The sequence below is a fragment of the Carassius gibelio genome, chromosome B2, assembly GCF_023724105.1.
Source record: "Carassius gibelio isolate Cgi1373 ecotype wild population from Czech Republic chromosome B2, carGib1.2-hapl.c, whole genome shotgun sequence".
Lineage (NCBI taxonomy): Eukaryota > Metazoa > Chordata > Actinopteri > Cypriniformes > Cyprinidae > Carassius > Carassius gibelio.
In genome coordinates this window covers 958,452-980,997 of record NC_068397.1, presented here as the reverse complement: position 1 = coordinate 980,997, position 22,546 = coordinate 958,452, and the positions used below count along the sequence as shown (strand labels likewise).

At 40.5% G+C, this 22,546-nt stretch overlaps 1 protein-coding gene across 1 annotated transcript in view; it reads left to right on the top strand.

Moving 5' to 3' along the window:
• The window catches only part of zmp:0000000625 (cadherin-2), a 124,962-nt gene that overhangs the window by 46,914 nt on the left and 55,502 nt on the right, over window positions 1–22,546 (top strand). Inside the window, exons 4-9 of the mRNA XM_052547486.1 lie at window positions 6,915–7,067; window positions 7,531–7,686; window positions 8,794–8,938; window positions 9,021–9,193; window positions 15,668–15,805; window positions 18,998–19,183. Coding sequence (XP_052403446.1) covers window positions 6,915–7,067; window positions 7,531–7,686; window positions 8,794–8,938; window positions 9,021–9,193; window positions 15,668–15,805; window positions 18,998–19,183 — 951 coding nt within the window. The remainder of the gene's footprint in view (window positions 1–6,914; window positions 7,068–7,530; window positions 7,687–8,793; window positions 8,939–9,020; window positions 9,194–15,667; window positions 15,806–18,997; window positions 19,184–22,546) is intronic.

Genomic DNA, 22,546 nt, shown 5'->3' with positions numbered 1-22,546 from the left:
CACTCTAATATATATTCCTTTGAAATATAAGAATGAATTGAATGGATATAATCGGTGGGCGACTGCCTTGTGGATGTTAAAGCATGGATGTCTCTAAATTTTGTCTGAATGAGGGTAAAACAAACCTTATTTTCATGGTTCATGAATTCGCCATCTCTCTCTTGTCTGTGTTTGTGTTGGAGTGGGTGGAGCCGCTGATCACTGGGCTGATCAGCACCTCAATCATGACTAATCAGCATGCCAGCTGCAGAGGATCTCTGCTGACTATTTAGTCTCTCTGTTTTCACCTTGTCTATTGTCAGATCGTTGTTTGGATGTTCTTGCCTGTTCCCGCCTGTCCAGTTTCTTTGCTGCCTGTTCGTTTGTCCTGCACGTCTGCCTTCATGTCGTCAACATCTCTTGGATTATCAACGCCGTCAATTTACGGATCTTTGTTCGTCTTCATTCACCTCACATGATTGTCATGTCCGCACTGGGCTGTACTACAGCGTCCCTGTGTCATTGAGTGTTTGCTTCCTTGGACATTGTTTTCGTATCCTCATCACCATCCCTGTTCCACATTTACTAATAAACTCACTTTTAGTTGCTATTGAATCCATCTCATCATTTCGTCACACTTATGTAAAGCCGTACGTAAAAAATATGGGTGTGGTGTTGGACAGTGCCTTAAAGCATGATAGACAAGTCAATCAATTTGTGAAATCTAGTTCCTATCAGTTGTGATACCTGGTAAAAATGAAGTCCTTTCTTTCTTTTACTAATTTTTAAAGAGTAATCCATGCTTTTATCACCCTAGGCTTGATTATTGTAACTCTCTTTATTTGGGGATCAGTCTATCCTCCTTAAACCGCCTTCAGGTGGTTCAAAATGTGGGTGCCAGAGTCCTGATGGGATATCGAAAGCTCCTTCAGTCATAACAGGGTTAATTTTAAAGTACTCTTATTGGTTTTTAAGCCTTTAAATGGTTTAGCTTTGTTGATAGTCCAACAAACTGCAAGAGCTCTCAGGTCAACATTTGCCGTAGTTGCTCCGATACTTTGGAATAGTCTTCCTAAAGAAAACATAACTGCTCCTAAACTATCCATTTTTAAATCCAGGTTGAAACATTTTTATTTGGTCTGGCTTATTATTCATGACATGCATTGCTCAGCCCTGTTTTTTACAGTTTTATTTGTTATTCTTGTCTTTGTTTTTAATTCTGTTTGTGGTTGCTTACTGTGATGCTGTAGACCCTTGCAGATCTACTGCGGGACGTTTTAGGTCCAGGGGAAAAAAGTAAATTATGGTTGACCCGTAGAAGTAAATGAAAGGTGACTTATTTACAGTGTTGTAAAAATATCCAGCGGTGAGAGTATATAATATTTACACAAGTGCTAAGTCCAAACACACACAAAAAAAAATGCCGTTCCAAATGGTGAAGATCAACTCTTCACAGTTAATTTGTATGGCACACTGGTCAACGGTAGTTGTGTTTAGACATATGTGTTATTCCTGCTTCCTGCTTGCCTTGCTGCTGGTTTGTAATTGCTCAGTGTAGCTTCGTTTTTCTGTATAATATTTATCTTATTATCACTCTCTGTTGTTTAAAATGATAAAATATAACATAATTCCCACCATATTTCTGATATGATGGGGAAGTCGTTGCCTAGTGATTAGAGAGTATGACTCTTAACCCTAATGTTGTGGGTTCGAGTCTCAGGCCGGCAATACTACAGCTGAGGTGCCCTTGAGCAAGGCACTGAACCTCCAACTGTGCCTCGGGCACCACAGCATGAAATGGCTGCCCAGTTTTCTGGGTGTGTATTCACGATGTGTGTGTGCACTTTTGATGGGTTAAATACAGAGTGCAGGGCAACTGGGTGACAGTGAGGAAGCATAGTCATGGGTCAAAACACTGCTCTTCTGTTCTGAACAAACATTAAACAGGTTCTCCCCACTCAGTGATGCACCCAATGAGAAACCTAATGAAAGTAGGTTAGTTATTGAGGATTCTATTGTACGGAACGTGAATATAGAGACACCACCCACCATAGTCCAATGTTTACCGGGAGCCAGAGCGCCCGACATCTTGGCAAATTTAAAAGTGCTAGCTAATGCTAAATGTAAATACAGTAAGATTGTTATTCATGCTGGCGCTAATGATGCTTGATTTCGCCAGTCTGAGATCACTAAAAATAACATTAAAGAGGTGTGTAAACTTGCATGCACGATGTCAGACTCTGAAATATGCTTTGGTCCCCTCCCTGCTTACCGTGGTGATGATATGCATAGCAGATTGTCATCATTCAATTGCTGGATGTCTAAGTGGTGCCTGCAGAATAACATAGGTTTCATAGACAATTGGACGAACTTTTGGGGCAGACCTGAACTGTTGAAAAGAGATGGTCTTCACCCCGGGGGTGGTACCACACTTCTCTATAAATATGGCACATAGTCTTAGAGTTTGTACTTGACTAACTGGGGCCCAGGTCAGGAAGCAGACAGACTGGCTAAACCGACCGTCTGCTAGCTGCCTCCCGTCACAGAGGTCAGTTAATTCTCAGCACATAGAGACTCTTTCACCTAGATATCACACTATAGAGATTGTGTCTGTTCCCCGAACTAGAAAATACAAAAAACGTCCAAACCAAGTTAAGGTTAACAATTTAATTGAGGTTCAACAAATAAAAAACAAATGCAATATTGATGAACAAATGATAAAGCTTGGCTTGTTGAATATCAGATCCATTTCTACGAAAACACTTTTTGTAAATAATATGATAACTGATCGTAATATGGATGTGCTCTGTTTGACAGAAACCTGGCTAAAACCTGATGATTACATTATTTTAAATGAGTCCACCCCCCCAAGATTACTGTTATAAACACGAGCCACGTCTAAAAGGCAAAGGGGGAGGAGTTGCTTCAATTTACAACAACGTTTTCAGGATTTCTCAGAGGGCAGGCTTCAAGTATAACTCATTTGAAGTAATGGTGCTACATATAACATTATCCAGAGAAACAAATGTTAATGATAAATCCCCTGTTATGTTTGTACTGGCTACTGTATACAAGCCACCAGGCCACCATACAGACTTTATGAAAGAGTTTGGTGATTTTACATCTGAGTTAGTTCTGGCTGCAGATAAAGTTTTAATAGTTGGTGATTTTAATATCCATGTCGATAATGAAAAAGATGCATTAGGATCAGCATTTATAGACATTCTGAACTCTATTGGTGTTAGACAACACGTTTCAGGACCTACTCATTGTCGAAATCATACTCTAGATTTAATACTGTCACATGGAATTGATGTTGACAGTGTTGATATTGTGCAGCCAAGTGATGATATCTCAGATCATTATTTAGTTCTGTGCACACTTCATATAGCCAAAATTGTAAATTCTACTTCTTGTTACAAGTATGGAAGAACATTCACTTCTACCACAAAAAACTGCTTTGTAAGTTATCTTCCTGATGTATCCGAATTCCTTAGCATATCCAAAACCTCAGAACAACTTGATGATGTAACAGAAACTATGTACTCTCTCTTTTCTAGCACTTTAAATACAGTTGCTCCTTTACGCTTAAGGAAGGTTAAGGAAAACAGTTGGTACACCATGGTATAATGAGCATACTCGCACCCTAAAGAGAGCAGCCCGAAAAATGGAGCGCAGCTGGAGGAAAACAAAACTAGAGGTATTTCGTATTGCTTGGCGGCAAAGTAACATATCCTACAGAAAAGCATTAAAAACTGCTAGATCTGATTACTTTTCTTCTCTTTTAGAAGAAAACAAACATAACCCCAGGTATTTATTCAATACAGTGGCTAAATTGACAAAAAATAAAAAGCAAGTGTTGACATTTCCCAACACCACATCAGTAATGACTTTATGAACTACTTTACTTCTAAATACGATACTATTAGAGATAAAAATGCAACCATTCAGCCGTCAGCTACAGTATCACATCAGACAGTGCACTATAGACCCCCTGAGGAACAGTTCCACTCATTCTCTACTATAGGAGAGGAAGAATTGTATAAACTTGTTAAATCATCTAAACCAACAACATGTATGTTAGACCCTATACCATCTAAGTTCCTAAAAGAGGTGCTTCCAGAAGTCATAGGTCCTCTTCTGACTATTATAAATTCATCATTGTCATTAGGATATGTCCCCAAAACCTACAAACTGGCTGTTATTAAGCCTCTCATAAAAAAACACAACTTGACCCCAAAGAACTAGTTAATTATAGACCAATCTCGAATCTCCCTTTTCTGTCCAAGATACTAGAAAAGGTGGTATCCTCACAATTATATCCCTTCTTAGAGAAAAATGATACATGTGAGGATTTCCAAGTCAAGATTTAGATCGTATCATAGTACTGAGACTGCTCTCCTTAGAGTTACAAATGATCTGCTCTTATCATCTGATCGTGCGTGTATCTCTCTATTAGTTTTATTGGATCTTAGTGCTGCGTTTGACACAATTGACCACAACATTCTTTTGCATAGACTTGAACACTTTGTTGGCATCAGTGGAAGTGCATTAGCATGGTTTAAATCGTACTTATGTGACCGCCATCAGTTCATAGCAGTGAATGAAGATGTATCATATCGATCACAAGTGCAGTATGGAGTACCTCAAGGCTCAGTACTAGGGCTGCTACTCTTCACGCTTTATATGTTACCCTTGGGCGATATCATCAGGAAACATGGTGTTAGTTTTCACTGTTATGCTGATGATACTCAGCTCTATATTTCTTCGCGGCCCGGTGAAACACACCAATTTGAAAAACTAATGGAATGCATAGTCGATATAAAAAATTGGATGACGAGTAATTTCTTACTGCTAAATTCAGAAAAAACAGAGGTGTTAATCATAGGGCCTAAAAACTCGGCTTGTAATAACCTAGAACACTGTCTAAGACTTGATGGTTGCTCTGTCAATTCTTCGTCATCAGTTAGGAACCTAGGTGTGCTACTTGATCGCAATCTTTCCTTAGAAAGCCACGTTTCTAGCATTTGTAAAACTGCATTTTTCCATCTCAAAAATATATCTAAATTACGGCCTATGCTCTCAATGTCAAATGCAGAAATGTTAGTCCATGCATTTATGACTTCAAGGTTAGACTATTGTAATGCTTTATTGGGTGGTTGTTCTGCACGCTTGGTAAACAAACTACAGCTAGTCCAAAATGCAGCAGCAAGAGTTCTTACTAGAACCAGGAAGTATGACCATATTAGCCCGGTCCTGTCCAAACTGCACTGGCTCCCTATCAAACATCGAATAGATTTTAAAATATTGCTTATTACTTATAAAGCCCTGAATGGTTTAGCACCTCAGTATTTGAATGAGCTCCTTTTACATTATACTCCTCTATGTCCGCTACGTTCTCAAAACTCAGGCAATTTGATACTACCTAGAATATCAAATATAGAATATCGGCAGATCCTTTTCCTATTTGGCGCCTAAACTCTGGAATAACCTACCTAACATTGTTCGGGAGGCAGATACACTCTTGCAGTTTAAATCTAGATTAAAGACCCATCTCTTTAACCTGGCATACACATAACATAATAATATGCTTTTAATATCCAAATCCGTTAAAGGATTTTTAGGCTGGATTAATTAGGTAAACCGGAACCGGAAACACTTCACATAACACCGTACTTTCTACATCATTAGAAGAATGGCATCTACGCTAATATTAGTCGGTTTCTCTCTTATTCCGAGGTCACCGTAGCCACCAGATCCAGTCTGTATCCAGATCAGAGGGTCACTGCAGTCACCCGGATCCAGTACGTATCCAGACCAGATGGTGGATCAGCACCTAGAAAGGACCTACATCCCTGAAAGACAGCGGAGACCAGGACAACTAGAGCCCCAGATACAGATCCCCTGTAAAGACCTTGTCTCAGAGGAGCACCAGGACAAGACCACAGGAAACAGATGACTCTTCTGCACAATCTGACTTTGCTGCAGTCTGGAATTGAACTACTGGTTTCGTCTGGTCAGAGGAGAACTGACCCCAACTGAGCCTGGTTTCTCCCAAGGTTTTTTTCTCCATTCTGTCACCGATGGAGTTTTGGTTCCTTGCCACTGTCGCCTCTGGCTTGCTTAGTTGGGGTCACTTCATCTACAGCGATATCATTGACTTGATTGCAAATAAATTCACAGACACTATTTAACTGAACAGAGATGACATCACTGAATTCAATGATGAACTGCCTTTAACTATCATTTTGCATTATTGACACACTGTTTTCCTAATGAATGTTGTTCAGTGCTTTGACGCAATGTATTTTGTTTAAAGCGCTATATAAATAAAGGTGATTGATTGATTGATCTGCTGTGTTCAGCGAGCGCAGAGAGCAGCAGCACTCTCAGTTAAAAAATAAATATATTCTGTTGCTTCTAATTCTATTTTACAAGCAAGTATAGCCGACATCAGTCACAGCACAACCACTGACTTTATCGTATGTGTATTTGATTTCATTAGTGCAGATTAATGTTTGAGAGCTGGTTATGTAGTCTTAATGGACCGCGTTTCAGTCATTATAATATTCATTCCGTTTTCTGACAACAGAAACATTAAAATATAGTAATACAAACAGTTTTATTGAGAATTAAATTAAATGGCTAAATTAAATTGCAGTATGTGAGCATAGGGAGGCAATACAATACAGCACTTACGTCATAAATATGCTAATTAGCACATGACGTCATCGAGTTAATGTTCTCATCATTTATTTTTATGAATTAAAATGTTTCAAAACATCCCCCCCCCTCTGTTTTTTTTCACAAATCACACCCTGGTCATAACTGTTATTATAACTGATCGATGCCTGTGATTGGCTGTGAAATGCATGAGTTCACTGTGTTCACACAGATTTAACCAATTTCTTCACTTGCAATCTGTGTATCCGCAGGATCGAGATGTGCTCAGAGGAAATCTACCAGAGATAGTGTTCCCTTCCCATGAGAATGACATTTCTCTAAAACGCACAAAGAGAGGTTGGGTTATTCCTCCTATTAATGTGCCAGAAAACTCAAGAGGGCCTTTCCCAATGGAGCTGGTCAGGGTAAGATCAACACTTAAAATTATAGAGATATCATATGACCTCAAAAATCACATACGTATGGACATGCACACACACACATATATATATATATATGCAAAAGAATGAATCTGCTGTGTTTTTTATGGTAAAGCATGTGTTAATGTGGAATCAGAATCGTCTCATTTCTGTCATTTTCTCTGGTTCTCATTTTTTGTTGTTCTGTCTATAGTGTGTGTGTGTGTGTGTGTGTGTGTGTGTGTGCATGTTCGCTTTTGGTGTTTCAGGAGAGAAACAATCCGTCACGATCCACTGAAAACTCTCATTTAGATCTGACCCCATTCTGATTTCTGAAATTCATTGGAGTAAATCATGTCCTTCTCAGCTTTATATAAAATGTTCTGTGTCAGGAAATATGTTTATTGCAGTACAGTGCTCAAGGTTCAGGCACTGACATGTTTGGGTTGTGCTCTCTGCTGGGGTGTAGATTCGCTCAGATAACGATGAGAAGGTGAGTTTGCGTTACAGCGTGACGGGTCCCGGTGCTGACCAGCCGCCCACCGGAGTCTTCTCCATTGACCCCATCTCAGGCCTCCTGACGGTCCTCAAGCCCCTGGACCGTGAACACCTGCCCAGCTTTAATGTGAGTTTATCTCTGCTCATCTGCTCCACTCTAAACTCCAGCTCTTCTTTTGTTTTTAAGAATGTGTTTTGAAACGGCAATAACTATCCACGTTTGACTGTATTCAGCAGTGGGTTCAGCTGATGCATTTCCCTCAGCATTTCACAGCAGAGCCAAAGTTAGAGTATTGATCTCTCTCTATACGCTGAGTAATAAATCAGAGTCCTGGGCTGAGGGGAAACAGTGATTGAATGGAATGTTTGATTATTAGAACTATACAAAAGGGTGTTTTATTTCTACCGTGCAAAACTATATATTTTAAAAACTTAAGCCCTAAATGATTTAGCTGAAATAAGTCCATGTCATGCAGACACTGATCAGAAGTGTTTTTAACTTGGCTGAAATGCAGTCATCAACAAATCCTGAGAAAAAAATGTCACAATAAAAAAGCAAATCAGAAAAGAATAACCAGAAATGTTTCTTGAGCAGCAAATCATCATATTATTCTGATTTCTGAAGATCATGTGACACTGAAGACTGGAGGAATGATGCTGAAAATACAGCGGAGCATCACAGAAATACATTACACTTTAACAGATAATTACATAGAAAACAGCTGTTTTATAATGTAATGAGATTTCACAATTTCATTGTTTTTGCTGCATTTCTATTTAAAAAAATGCAGCCTTGGTGTTCACAAGAGAGTTCTTTCAAAAACATTTTAAATATTGCGTTTGAAAATCCTTTGAATGGTAGTGTACATTTCAAAATTCCTTTTATTCTTGTGTTCAGAACCAGTTGAACTGAACACAGCTGACTGGAATAGTTTGAATGAGATAACAGATAAAACTCTCAGGGAAGTTGTGTCTCCTAATTAATCTCGAGCGACTTGACCTGATGAAAATGAATTAATGCCTTCTAAACTAATAGGATACTGTACTTTAAACAGTATTAGCTTTCTCTAGACATTTTATTGTAAAATACCTTGATATTATGTATTTAAATAAATGTGTGGTCATAAAGTCAGTTAGCAAAGAAAAAGTAATCTACTCTTCTTGCTACACTGTGTTGTGCATGCCGTGTATTTACTGATGTATTTATCCAGTACTCTGTGTGTTATGGCATCAGTTGAGGGCACACGCTGTGGATATGAACGGAAATCAGGTAGAAAACCCCATTGACGTCATGATCAACGTTATTGATATGAATGACAACCGACCAGAGTTCATCCAGCAGATCTGGAATGGAAGTGTTCCTGAAGGCTCTAAACCAGGTTAAACCATATCAGATCAATAAAACTGCTTTTGCTCTGTGTATATTTTTGTCTTATTATATTTTGTCTTTTATTTAAATAGGAACTTCAGTAATGACAGTGACTGCGGTGGACAAGGATGACCCTGGAACTCTAAACGGCCAGCTACGCTATAAGATTGTGTCTCAGAATCCCAACATTCCCAGTCCAAACATGTTCACCATTAACAACAGGACAGGAAGCATCATCACTGTTGCCGCTGGCCTGGACCGAGAGGTCAGCAATTCATCTGTCACACATTATCTGACCTCTACAAACAAATCTTGAGTAGTATAAATGGTCCCAGATTTTTTTTAGATGGGGGGCAATATATATCTACACTGTATATAATTTAGAAAAATAATTCTTTTAATAAAATCATATTTTGTCAGGGTTTTCAAACAGAACCAAATCACAAACAAGCTTGTATCACAACTCTAACAGAAAAGAACAAGGCCCAGGCTGCAGGATACTCAGACACGTCTTCAGAAGCTATTTTTGTTGAAAGACTTGACACACAGGAATCCCCAGTTTCTCTGCAGTTTAAATAGATGATATATTTCACACAGTACAACAGAACATTTTGCTTGAAGAATGTTTTTTTTTTTTTTTTTGTCACTCAATGCCACCTGCTGGTATAACTCTGTAGTTGCAGAAAGAGTCTAATGCACATGATGTCACAAACACTCACACAACAGCATCTGCATTTTTAAACCTCACTTGAACAGATTCCAGGACCAGAACTAACATGTTAATGAAAGAAATGTAGGTAAATATGAAAATCAACTAGGATTCCAAACTGACATGACTTTACTTGACTTAGGGAAGTGATCATGTGTAATTGAGGGTGAGCTCAGAGAGTCATGGACTTTAGAAAACATCTCTGAACATCCCATAATTGAATAATCTAATAGCAAATGAAAAAAATGAAACATACAGGCATGGCTTGTCTGCAATATTCACCCAAAACATAGACCCTTTATATAAATAAAATAAAATATGAATAAATAAAAAGCTGTAAATGTTTTCAGCATTCTGAATCAAATATTTTTTTTAGATTTTCTTGACAATTTTAAGCCATAAAATGTGCAGGGTATATTAAAATTCATCGCAAGTTTCGACAGGCACATAAAAAGTTGTGAGAGGGAAAGAAAGTGGGACAGTTGCACCGGTGCCCTCCTGAACTCAACAGCGCCCCTCATATTTTACAATGTAAATCTCTGGTGAAAAGTGGAACTGCAGTACGCTCTAATTGTGAGCCATTTGCTTATTTTAAACTTTCCTCATATCGCTCCGGAGAAAGATGATATCAGTCCGATGAAGCTATCTCGTCTGAACCTAGCTCTCGTCTGTTTTTCCTATGTGGATAAGTGTTTTAAATTAATGAAAGTGTTAATCCTTTAGTTTAAATGTGCTCACCTGAGAGGCCTTTATTTAGTTTATTTTTGTTTCCGCACTTAAACTTCTCTACATTCAGAGACAACATTAAGGCAATTTTTCTACATTATTCTATGTGTGTCTTCGAGCCTGTCAGTCATCATTAGTGTGCCGCCCACAGGCTGATTATTATAGATCTCTGCCGAAGGTGTGTCTGCATGTGTTCAGCGATATAAATACTAAAAGACTGTAATCTAAGTTTATTATAAACTAGTGCTATGACCCAGACTCTGCAACACCTGAATTCAGTCATTCAGGAACCCTACTGGAAACGGAGCTGAGCTCACTTCACAAACAGCATAACATTGACAAGACCTGGAAATCAAAATAGAAAAACATAAGGGCTTCATTCATAAAATCTTCATGAAAAAGAGTCAATTCGAAAGGAATTTACAGGTAAAATGGACCTTTCATTAAGTCCTCCTAGTCATAAAACCTACTGACTACTTGGCTTAAAAAATATATATATTTTACATTTATTTTCACATTCACCTAATGGGCTAGTTGCATATCTCTAACAAGTATGTGCATAGATACTTCCAGTTGTGCTAAACGCCAGTGCAGAGAACCTGACAAAATCAAATATGACCTTCTATATATGTTTAATTTATAATATCACTTAAAATGCATATAACATTTACACCACTATTAATAATATACTATAAAAGTTAACTGAGTGCATTTGAAACTTAGGTATGTTTGGATCCGGTGAATAAATGCAATACCTACTGTTCACGAAATGAAGGTTGAACTTACACAATGTATTTTTCCCTTATCAATTAAAGTAAATACACAAATTACTTATTTCTCAAAAAAAATGTTATTACATAGTTTTTTTATATATTCGTGAAATATTAACCTTGTGAGACATGGGCTGCAATTGATCTTCATAAATACCCATTTATCAATTGTGCACATACATCAGTTTGTTCCATCATCATTTTCACAACATAATTGAATATTTTACAACTAATACATGACAAAATCAATTGTTTTATCTGATAATTGTCACACACCTGGACTCATTTAGCTTGTTTTGCCCGTGACCCAGTTTCTGTCTTCCGTGTTTAGTTTGATTAGTTCCCAGGTGTCTATTATCTTCCTCATGTGTTCCATGTCCCTGTTAATTTAATGATTCCATCCACCTGTGTTTCCCCAATTATCTGTTGTACATAAGCCTTGTCCTTCAGTTCTGTTTGGTCGGGTCTTCTCACTTGTGATCATTTGCTACTTACGTGTGTCTACCTCTGTGCTCCATGTTGGATATCCCCTGTGTTGGATATATTAAAAGCCTTATTCCGTTTATCCTCGACTCCGTAGTCCTTCAGGCAGCGTAAAACCGTGACAGAAGACCCGACCTTCAAAAGAGAAAGTAGAAAACTGCGTCTTTCCCTCCGTTTTGCTTTTGTTTTTTCTCAGTCTTTTTGTTTTGTAGTGTTTCTATGGATCCCCTCTATCGTCCCGAATTCCTCATCCTTCTGCTGAAGCAGGAAGGACGTTCTCTCGAGGACCATACCAGACAGTTTGTTCTATTAGCTAATGCCACCAGCTACCCGGACAACGCGCTCTGCACCTTCTACAACACCAGCCTGAACTCCAAATGCAGAGCGTTGTCGTCCGAAGATGGTCCTCGAGAGGATTTCGCCGCATTTGTGGAGTGGACTCTGGCGAGAAATGGGTCATCTCTCACCATCTGCCCCATAGAGGACCTCGCCAGCCCCACTCCCGACCCAGAGACCAGCCAGCCACCATCACGCCGCACGGAGCCAGAGCCCACCGCAGCCGCAGAGCCCGAGCCATCCACTGACAGGGAGCCGGAACTCGAGAGCGCGACTGACCAGGTGTGTGAGCCGGCAACACCGTGCATCGTGGGAGTCCTCGTGGAGATCGAGGGCATGGAGGAAAGCCCTGCCCACACTCCTGCGACTGAGGGTGAGCTGTATACAGTCTCTGAAGGTCATATGGAGCAAGCTCTGGATCTGATGGACTGGTCTATGGAGGTAATCCCTAATTTTCCTGTTTCCCCGCTGGTTCCGTCCAGCCCTGATTCCCCTGTATACCCTCTCAGTCTCCCACTCCTACCTCCTCCAGTCATTTCCTCTGCTCCATTTCCGCTGGTTCCATCCAGCCATGAATTTTCTGTTTCTCCGCTGGTTCCGCCCAGCCCTGAGTTTTCTGTTTCTCCGCTGGTTCCGCCCAGCCCTGAGTTTCCTGTTTCTCCGCTGGTTCCGCCCAGCCCTGAGTTTTCTGTTTCTCCGCTGGTTCCGCCCAGCCCTGAGTTTTCTGTTTCTCCGCTGGTTCCGCCCAGCCCTGAGTTTCCTGTGTCTCCGCTGGTTCCGCCCAGCTCTGAATCTTCTGTTTCTCCGCTGGTTCCGCCCAGCCCTGAATCTTCTGTTTCTCCGCTGGTTCCGCCCAGCCCTGAGTTTTCTGTTTCTCCGCTGGTTCCGCCCAGCCCTGAGTTTCCTGTTTCTCCGCTGGTTCCGCCCAGCCCTGAGTTTCCTGTTTCTCCGCTGGTTCTGCCCAGCTCTGAATCTTCTGTGTCTCCGCTGGTTCCGCCCAGCTCTGAATCTTCTGTGTCTCCGCTGGTTCCGCCCAGCTCTGAATCTTCTGTGTCTCCGCTGGTTCCGCCCAGCTCTGAATCTTCTGTGTCTCCGCTGGTTCCGCCCAGCCATGAATCTTCTGTGTCTCCGCTGGTTCCGCCCAGCCATGATTTTTCTGTTTCACCGCTGGTTCCGCCCAGCCCTGAATCATCTGTGTCTCCGCTGGTTCCACCCAGCCCTGAATCTTCTGTGTCTCCTGTATTCCCTCCCAGCCTCCCTCTCCCGCCTCCTCCCAAACCTGCTGGTCCCTCTACTCCTCTTTCGCTGGTTCCGTCCAGTCCTGATCCTCCTGTCCTTCCTCCCATCCTTCCTCTCTCTCCTCCTCCTAGACCAGCCAGTTCCTCGTCATCCCTGCTGGTGCCAGTCAGTCCCGCAGCTCACCCTCAGTCCGCGCCATTGGGGCGCGGTGGTTCGCCGCTGGACTGCCAGTCTCCAGCTCCGCCGTGGCGTGTTAAGGCCCTGTCTCCGCCTCCAGCCTCCGAGCCCTGGACTCCTCCTCGGTCCTTCGACCCAGCGGCTCCGCCTTGGCTCTTAGCTCCCTCGTCTCCACCGTGGCCTGTCATCCCACCTGCTCCACCGGGCTCCCTCGTCCCTCCGGCTCCACCTTGGTCAGTCGTCGACCATCCGCCGCCTCGGGACTCCTCTCCTCTGGTTCCACCTCGTCACTCCATCCCTCCGGCTCTGTCAGGCTCCTCCTTCCCTCCAGTTCCACCTCCATCCTCGGTCACTCCGGCTCCACAGCGGTCTGCCAGGACCCCGCCTCCGCCTTGGTCGCCTGAGCCTTCAGCTCCACCTAGGCCCTCCGGATCCTCGACGTCACCCTGGCTCTGCGGCTGTGCTGCTCCATCTTGGGCTCCTCACCCACCGGTGCAGTCTCCGCCTGTCGGCCCCCTGGTGTCGTCGACCCTTCCTTCACCATGGCTCCTCCCGCCGTCGACTCCACCTTGGATCTCAGTCCTGGCTGGTCTCTGGTGGACCATCTGGCTCCTCCTGCTCCTGTCTCCTCCCTGGCTCCTTCCTCCGTCGTCTCCTCCCTGGCTCCTCCTTCTGTGGTCCCTGTCTGCTGGCCCCCTCCTGGGAGTCCGTCCTCCACCGGAACCTCCTCCCAGGTTCCCACCCATGCCTCCCTCTGTTGTTTCTACGGTGCGAGGACGCACCTACCGGGAGGGGGGAGTACTGTCACACACCTGGACTCATTTAGCTTGTTTTGCCCGTGACCCAGTTTCTGTCTTCCGTGTTTAGTTTGATTAGTTCCCAGGTGTCTATTATCTTCCTCATGTGTTCCATGTCCCTGTTAATTTAATGATTCCATCCACCTGTGTTTCCCCAATTATCTGTTGTACATAAGCCTTGTCCTTCAGTTCTGTTTGGTCGGGTCTTCTCACTTGTGATCATTTGCTACTTACGTGTGTCTACCTCTGTGCTCCATGTTGGATATCCCCTGTGTTGGATATATTAAAAGCCTTATTCCGTTTATCCTCGACTCCGTAGTCCTTCAGGCAGCGTAAAACCGTGACAATAATGCAAAATTAATCATAAAAATATACATGCGCTCGTTATAAAGAATAATTTATGCAACCGATCTTTCACAAAACAGATATTAATAAAAACACACAGCTAATGCAAACACAGATCTTTTAATTAATGCCAACCTACCATAATTACATTGTTAAATTGCACAGTTAGTTATAAATTATGCTATGAAATAAATGTAATAAAAAATACATGAAGAAATCTCTGAGCGTCTCGAAACGATCGTTTGACAGTCTCAAACCTTATAGTCTTATAAATAGCAGTCGGAACAAAATCAGTTCAGTACAGTACAGAAAATGTACAGTTTTGGTTTGTGTTTGAATGAAAAGATCCCCATTGACTGACTAAGCACTGACACTGAGCCCCATAATTCTCGATCTGTGTGGTAATCATTTATATTTAGCCAAGTTTCGAACCTAAGTTTCCCCTTAAAGTAAATGAGAACATCGCAAGACCAGAGGTATGCACTCACTGGCATCGCTGAAGCTCATCGGCACCATCTTGTACACCTATCCTATTGGCTAACTAATTAATTTTGTGATTATATGAAATTCCTGTGTGAATGCAACTGTTAAATGTCTCGACTGATCTCTGGAGCAATGCAAGCACAATCACTTAAAGAATATGCAAACACTCATGAATTCAAAAATGACAAAAGGCTGAAAACAGTCTGACAGTAATGAAAGAAACAGGAACAGGGAGCAGAAACAAACTCACATAACCAAATATGAGCTTAAAAACAATGTTAGATTGTGCAACATGATTATTTCCATCTGACTACTGGTGCAAATCAAATCAAATCAAATCCAAAACAGTTCATTTAATTCATTTACAATGAACTTCACCATAAGCACCATCTTACATAAGCATCCACCCAAACATAAGCAAAGACAAAAGCTCAGGATGCTAATTAGTAAATTTGACACAGGTGGAAATAAATGTGGCCCTGAAAGCAAAACTCTTTATTCTCTGTTTCAATTTTGTTCAATGTATAGTTTTCATAGTATTCACTTTTGGAAGAAAGAATGTAATTTCTCAACCATGTTCAGTTAGACTAATGGGTTAAATCAATTAAATCAATTAAAATAATTTGAATTAATGAGTTAAATGTGAACATTGTCATTGTGGTCTCTTTCTGCAGAAAGTGCCTCAGTACACACTGATTATTCAAGCCACTGACATGGAAGGAAACCCCATGTACGGTCTTTCTAACACAGGAACTGCCATTATTACCATCACAGATGTCAACGACAACCCTCCGGAGTTTACCTCCGAGACCGTAAGATCATACACACACAGTTGTGTTTCCATGTTTAATGGGGACATTGAAAGATGTAATGGTTTTTATACTGTACAAAATTTATTTTCTATAGTCTTTCACCAACCCTACACCTAAACCTACCCCTCACAGAAAACTTTCTGCATTTTTAGATTTTTTAAAAACTTAAATCTGTATGATTTATAAGCTTGTTTCCTCATGGGGACATAAAAATGTCCCCACACGGTCAAAATTTACTGGTATTACTATACTTGTGGGAACATTGGTTCCCCATAATGTGATAAATATCAGTTAAACACACACACACACTCTCTATTCTGGAAAAAGTCATTTTGCAAGATGACATACATGGCTAACGTACATTAACACATTCTTAGATTTATGACATTTAAAACTTTAGGATTTTTTGTGCAATTCCTTTGTAAATTTGCGCTTTGATTTGGTGTCTGTACTGATGCCAGGTTCTAGGAATGCTGTGGGTTACTTTTGGTGTGCTCTACCATGCTGGGTTAAAGCAACAACTCATTGTTTGCAATTCAGAAACAAGGAAACTACCGCGTACCTTACATTTAGATAAACGAGGAGACAATGGATTGCATTTGTGGAAGTGGAAAAACACCATGTTCTTCATGACTCACAGGATTTCTTGTATTAAGATTTAAAAACCATTTAAAAGATGAGATTCAGCTGTTTTCATCTGTTTAAATGTTGTACCACTTGTAGACTGTAGAACTGTTACTGTTTTGTGTAAAAAGATAATCGAAATGCTGGCAAAAAAAAAAACTCATGGATTTGAAATAAAAAAATAACATTTATGTGTTTGTGGTATAGGTCTACAGCTGCATACTGGTTATGCTGTATGAATATGGAGTAAATTAGTAGCTAAACTCGGGAGGTTTACTTGTTTATTTGTATTTGTAAGTCAAAATTAACACTCACAGCTCTGATGTGAAAAGCTGAATCTTTCAATTTGCACACACAGACAATGATCAAAACACCTGTGTTTTGAATTGGAAGTTGTAGATTAATAGTTACAAATGTGTAGAATGACATACACAAATGTTAACGACATATTTACTTTTGCAATTTTCTTCAGTTTCACTGCACAAAATCAGTTGGGGGGCCAGTTCTCCTCTGACCAGACGAAACCAGTAGTTCAATTCCAGACTGCAGCAAAGTCAGATTGTGCAGAAGAATCATCTGTTTCCTGTGGTCTTGTCCTGGTGCTCCTCTGAGACAAGGTCTTTACAGGGGATCTGTATCTGGGCTCTAGTTGTCCTGGTCTCCACTGTCTTTCAGGGATGTAGAGGTCCTTTCTAGGTGCTGATCCACCATCTGGTCTGGATACGTACTGGATCCGGGCGACTGCAGTGACCCTCTGATCTGGATACAGACTGGATCTGGTGGCTACGGTGACCTCGGAACAAGAGAGAAACAGACTAATATTAGCGTAGATGCCATTCTTCTAATGATGTAGCAAGTACATAGGGTGTTATGTGAAGTGTTTCCGGTTCCGGTTTACCTAATTAATCCAGCCTAAAAATCCTTTAACGGATTTGGATATTAGAAGCATATTAGTATGTTATGTGTAAGCCAGGTTAAAGAGATGGGTCTTTAATCTAGATTTAAACTGAAAGAGTGTGTCTGCCTCCCGAACAATGTTAGGTAGGTTATTCCAGAGCTTAGGCGCCAAATAGGAAAAGGATCTGCCGCCCGCAGTTGATTTTGATATTCTAGGTATTATCAAATTGCCTGAGTTTTGAGAACGCAGCGGACGTGGAGGATTATAATGTTACAAGAGCTCAAATACTGAGGTGCTAAACCATTCAGGGCTAAGTAATAAGCAATATTTTAAAATCTATACAATGTTAGGAGCCAGTGCAGCGATGACAGGACCGGGCTAATATGGTCATACTTCCTGGTTCTAGTAAGAGCTCTTGCTGCTACATTTTGGACTAGCTGTAGCGTGCACAACAAACACCCAATAAAGCATTACAATAATCTAACCTTGAGGTCATAAATGCATGGATTAACATTTCTGCATTTGAAATTGACAGCATAGGCCGTAATTTAGATATATGTTTGAGATGGAAAAATGCAGTTTTACAAATGCTAGAAACTTGGCTTTCTAAGGAAAGATTGCTACCAAATAGCACACCTAGGTTCCTAACTGATGACGAAGAAGCCATCAAGTCATAGACAGTGTTCTAGGTTATTACATAGAGAGTTTATAGGTCCAGAATTTTGCAGTAAGAAATTACTCGTCATCCAGTTTTCTTATATCGACTATGCATTCCATTAGTTTTTCAAATTGGTGTGTTTCACCGGGCCGCAAAGAAATATAGAGCTGAGTATCATCAGCATAACAGTGAAAGCTAACACCATGTTTCCTGATGATATCTCTCAAGGGTAACGTGTAAATCGTGGAGAGTAGCAGCCCTAGTACTGAGCCTTGAGGTACTCCATACTGCATTTGTGATTGATATGATACCTCTTCATTCACTGCTACGAACTGATTGAGGTCATGTAAGTACAATTTAAACCATGTTAATGCACTTCCATTAATGCCAACAAAGTGTTCTAGTCTATGCAAAAGAATGTTGTGGTCAATAGTGTTGAACACAGAACTAAGATTCAATAGCACTAATAGAGAGATACATCCACAGTGTAATTATTAATCTACTACTTCAAATTCAAAACACAGGTGTCTGTGTGTGCAAATTGAAAGATTCAGCTTTTCACATCAGAGCTGTGAGTGTAAATTTCAACTTACTAATAGAAATATTAATATGACAAGTTCTCACATTCAGATTTTCAACCTTTTGAGTTTTGCAACTGATTTACCTTTATATACAAATATCTTGTATGTGAAAACACAAGAGAGAGTATGTGTGAACCTGGTGTGACTCAGCATTTTACATATTTGCTGACAGTAATAAGGCTAATGATTGAGAGGCAGAAACTTGGCCCTTAGTTGCTGCAAGCCATTTAATAATCTGTTTCTAAGGGTAGGAATTATGGAGAGGGTCAAAATAAAAGCACGAAAGCTGAATTAAAGACATTTTTGCAAATGTAAACATCCTGACCAGAATATATATATATTGACATATAAATGATAACATAACATGTTCTCTGTATAAATAATATAACATAACATTGTGTCTAGCACACAAATTTTGTTATGTTATGCAGTTCTTTGGCACGGTACCAGAGAACCAGGTCAACGTTATTGTGGCCAACCTGACAGTAACCGACAAAGACCAGCCCAACACAGGAGCATGGAAAACCATCTACAAGATAACAGCTGGTGACCCCATGGGCCATTTCTCTGTGCCCACTGATCCCGTTTCTAATGAAGGCCTGGTGACTGTCGTCAAGGTAGGAAAATACTGAGCACTGTCACATTTGAAAGAACACAGTTGTGAAACAACTAAGCCTGCAATTAAAAAACTGAGAAAGGACAAAAGGTTGCAAGACATTATAACTATCCCATTTGACTTTTCAACGAGTTGCTCTCGGTCATAACAAGATGAAACAGTAAAACAGTAAACAAAAAACAGTATTGAACCATAATTAGTAAATAAATAAAAAACATTAATATTAATTATTACATTAATCATTGACATTGGTAAATGTAACAAGGAAAAATTCTACAACCTTAATGGTACAAATGGACTCTTATTGTAAAGTGTTAACATCTCATTTCAACAGTCATGGCCATCTTTAAATATCTACACAAGGGCCATAGCATTGATATGAATATTGTATGTATTCACTCACACATTATTTGCTTTTATTTAGAACATTTGATGATTATCTAATCAAAATAAAAATGTCACACTAGGCAAAAGTGCAGCGCTGTGCAGACAACTACATACACACACACGATGCATATCATTTAATTCAAGTGGCAGTCTAAAACAGTTTATTTAATAACCAAATGGGCAAAAGTTTACTTGAAGAATAATCAGTGTGGCATAGATGAGTTTGAAGTTTGGTGTTTTTTTTTGTTGTTGTTTTTTTTTAAAGGGAAGATAAAGCACAATCTGTATAATAGCTTTCTAAATGAAGAATAAATTATTAGAGCCACAGAAAGAGAAATGTTTTGCTGAAAAAATCCACAGTACAAAATATTCCAGCCCAGAGTGAAGTCATTATTTATAGTGCATTAAAGGCACAATAGATACAATTTTTTTTATTAACATATCCAAAAACCTCTAGAGCAGTATTATATATTTTGCTGACTTGTGTACTTGCATTATCCCAAATGTTTCAAAGAATGTTTATATACAGAGAAAAAAGCAGTTTTAACTAGTGCAAGCAACCAAGCCAGCAAGCAACTTTATTTATATAGCACATTTTTTAAACAACAGACGCTGCCCCAAAGTGCTGTACAAAATTAATAACATTAAAATCATACAATAAAATAAACATCTCATTCAAAACCTAAAGAAAAAAAAAAAAAACAAGTTTTTAAATAGGACTTAAAATTTGTTAGCGATGGAGCTGACCTCACATGGAATGGAAGACTATTCCAGAGTTTGGGACCTACTATAGAAAAAAGCACAATCTCCTTTTGATTTTAGATTACAATGAGGGACCTTTAAAAGCCATTGATCGGTAGCCCTAAGGACTCTAGAAGTAAGGAACAATAAGATCACTGATGTACTGGGGTGCAAAGCCTGACAATTCTGAATTTGACCGGAATCCAATGTAAGGATTGCAGTGCAGGAGTAATATGTGACCAATCACGGAAAGTAGGGAGACAAGTCGGTTCTGGTGCATTTTGAGTTATTCACAGATTCTGAAAGTGTAGTCTCCAAGCTTTCCAACGATGTGTAACACATGGAAATCTGATAATATTTGGAGAAGTTGTGGCAATTTGAAGGTAGGCACTCAAAAAAGCTCAAAAAGCAGGAAATAGCCTCTGAAGATTTTCAGTTCTCACTGCTGCGAGTGACAATGGGGCTCATTTACATCTCATTTAGATAAACCATACCCCCTGCTTAGCAACAACAGACACAACGGGAAAAATCGGACCGCATACTATTAATAATAAAGGAGAATGTGCATCGCTTCATAACCATTTTCTTTCAGCCCTCTTATATCAGAATAAATGAGCAGTTGAGGGCTGAAAAGACGTGATGAATATGGCTTATTCCACGATCTAGACAGCTCACTGTGAAGATCAGGAAAAAAAGGGAGACCCCGTGATGTAGGAGATGTTTTAGAAGACAGAAAACGCTTGTCTAATTTGCTTTTAGGACGAGCGCTCTGTTTATCAGATGGCCAAGATATATGTAACCTATCTACAGCTCATGTTAATACATCAACCAACTCCTCATATGCTGGGGAAAGAGATGGCGAATCCTCTTCCCCCCTGATTGTGTCACCTTCACTGCCCGTTACATCTAACTTCTCGGAGCTAGAGAAACGAAGCAATGGGCTCTCCCCCCGGGCGGAAGAAGCCGCGGGGCGGGCTTCCGACACCAGAGTTTGAGCTATGGATCTCCCAGGTAAGGGAGCAGAAAGAGCCCTCGGACCCGTCTCCAACCCCGCTGAGAGATCCATTTGCGAACCCCAGGAATGCATTCTCCGTTCTGCCTCGGCAGAAACGGGTCCTGCACCCTGAGGAGCGTGAGGCTCGCCACTCTTCTCATCAAAGAGTGACAAGCGGGAGTGGAGCATGCGAAGCGAAAGCTTCTCACAATGCGGGCAATCAGTCTCCTCGAAGGCTGATAACGCATGCTCCACTCCCAAACAAACTACACAAAGCTTGTGAGTATCCCCACCCGTTAAATAACGTGGGCACGGAGAAGCACACGGTTTGAATAGTTGCTTCGCCATGTATATAAACTTTGAACAAGACAACAGTAAATATGACAGACAGGTTTGACACAGATCGCTTGCTGAGGCACAGAAAGCTAACACCGGTTGCTCCGGTTGGGGTTTTTATCAATTCCAGGTCGTGACGTCACTCCTGACGCTCACTCTTGCCATTGGACTAGTTGACATGGATGCTTCAGACGCACTCACGCAGAATGTATTCCCAAAGCGTTATCGACGCATCGTCTCTCCCTCGATGGGGAACATCTTTAAAAAGATGAGGTCGAACATCCAGTCTGCAACTACCTCAGTTAATTTTACAGACAATATCTGCTAGCTGCGCTGATGAAACTGGTTCAAAGTTTGAAAAAATATTAGACAGCGCAGGATTAATTGATGAACAGGATTGTAAAGGTACAATTTCATTTCTCACAAAAGCTAAAGAGAATAAATATCGTAGTACTTTAGAAAGGCTAAGGCTATATGAAGATTTCCAAGACATTGAAAGTTCCTAGAGACACAGCTCTCAGCCTTATTCCTTAGCTTAAAGTGTGTTTTACCAGAAAATCTTTGAGGTTGTGGAAGAAAAAAGCACAATATCATAAAATGTTTAATCAGAGCAACTTGAGAAAAATCTGCAATGTTAAGCCAAAGACTTGCAAGATGACCCGATGAAAGGAGGAAAACCATTTCAAAGCAGTGTGTAAGAAGATCACTAGACAAGTATTGCCTTTATGTGGAGACATCTTGTAGAATACCACTCTTGATCAAGAAGAACAAAGGACAACTTGAACTTGATAAAATACATTTGTGTAGACTTGTGGAGCTCTGGAGGAATGTTATATGGAGTGATGTGAGCAGAAAAACACTCATAAGCTCATAAGCAGAAAAACACCATCTCCATCCTCAAACTTG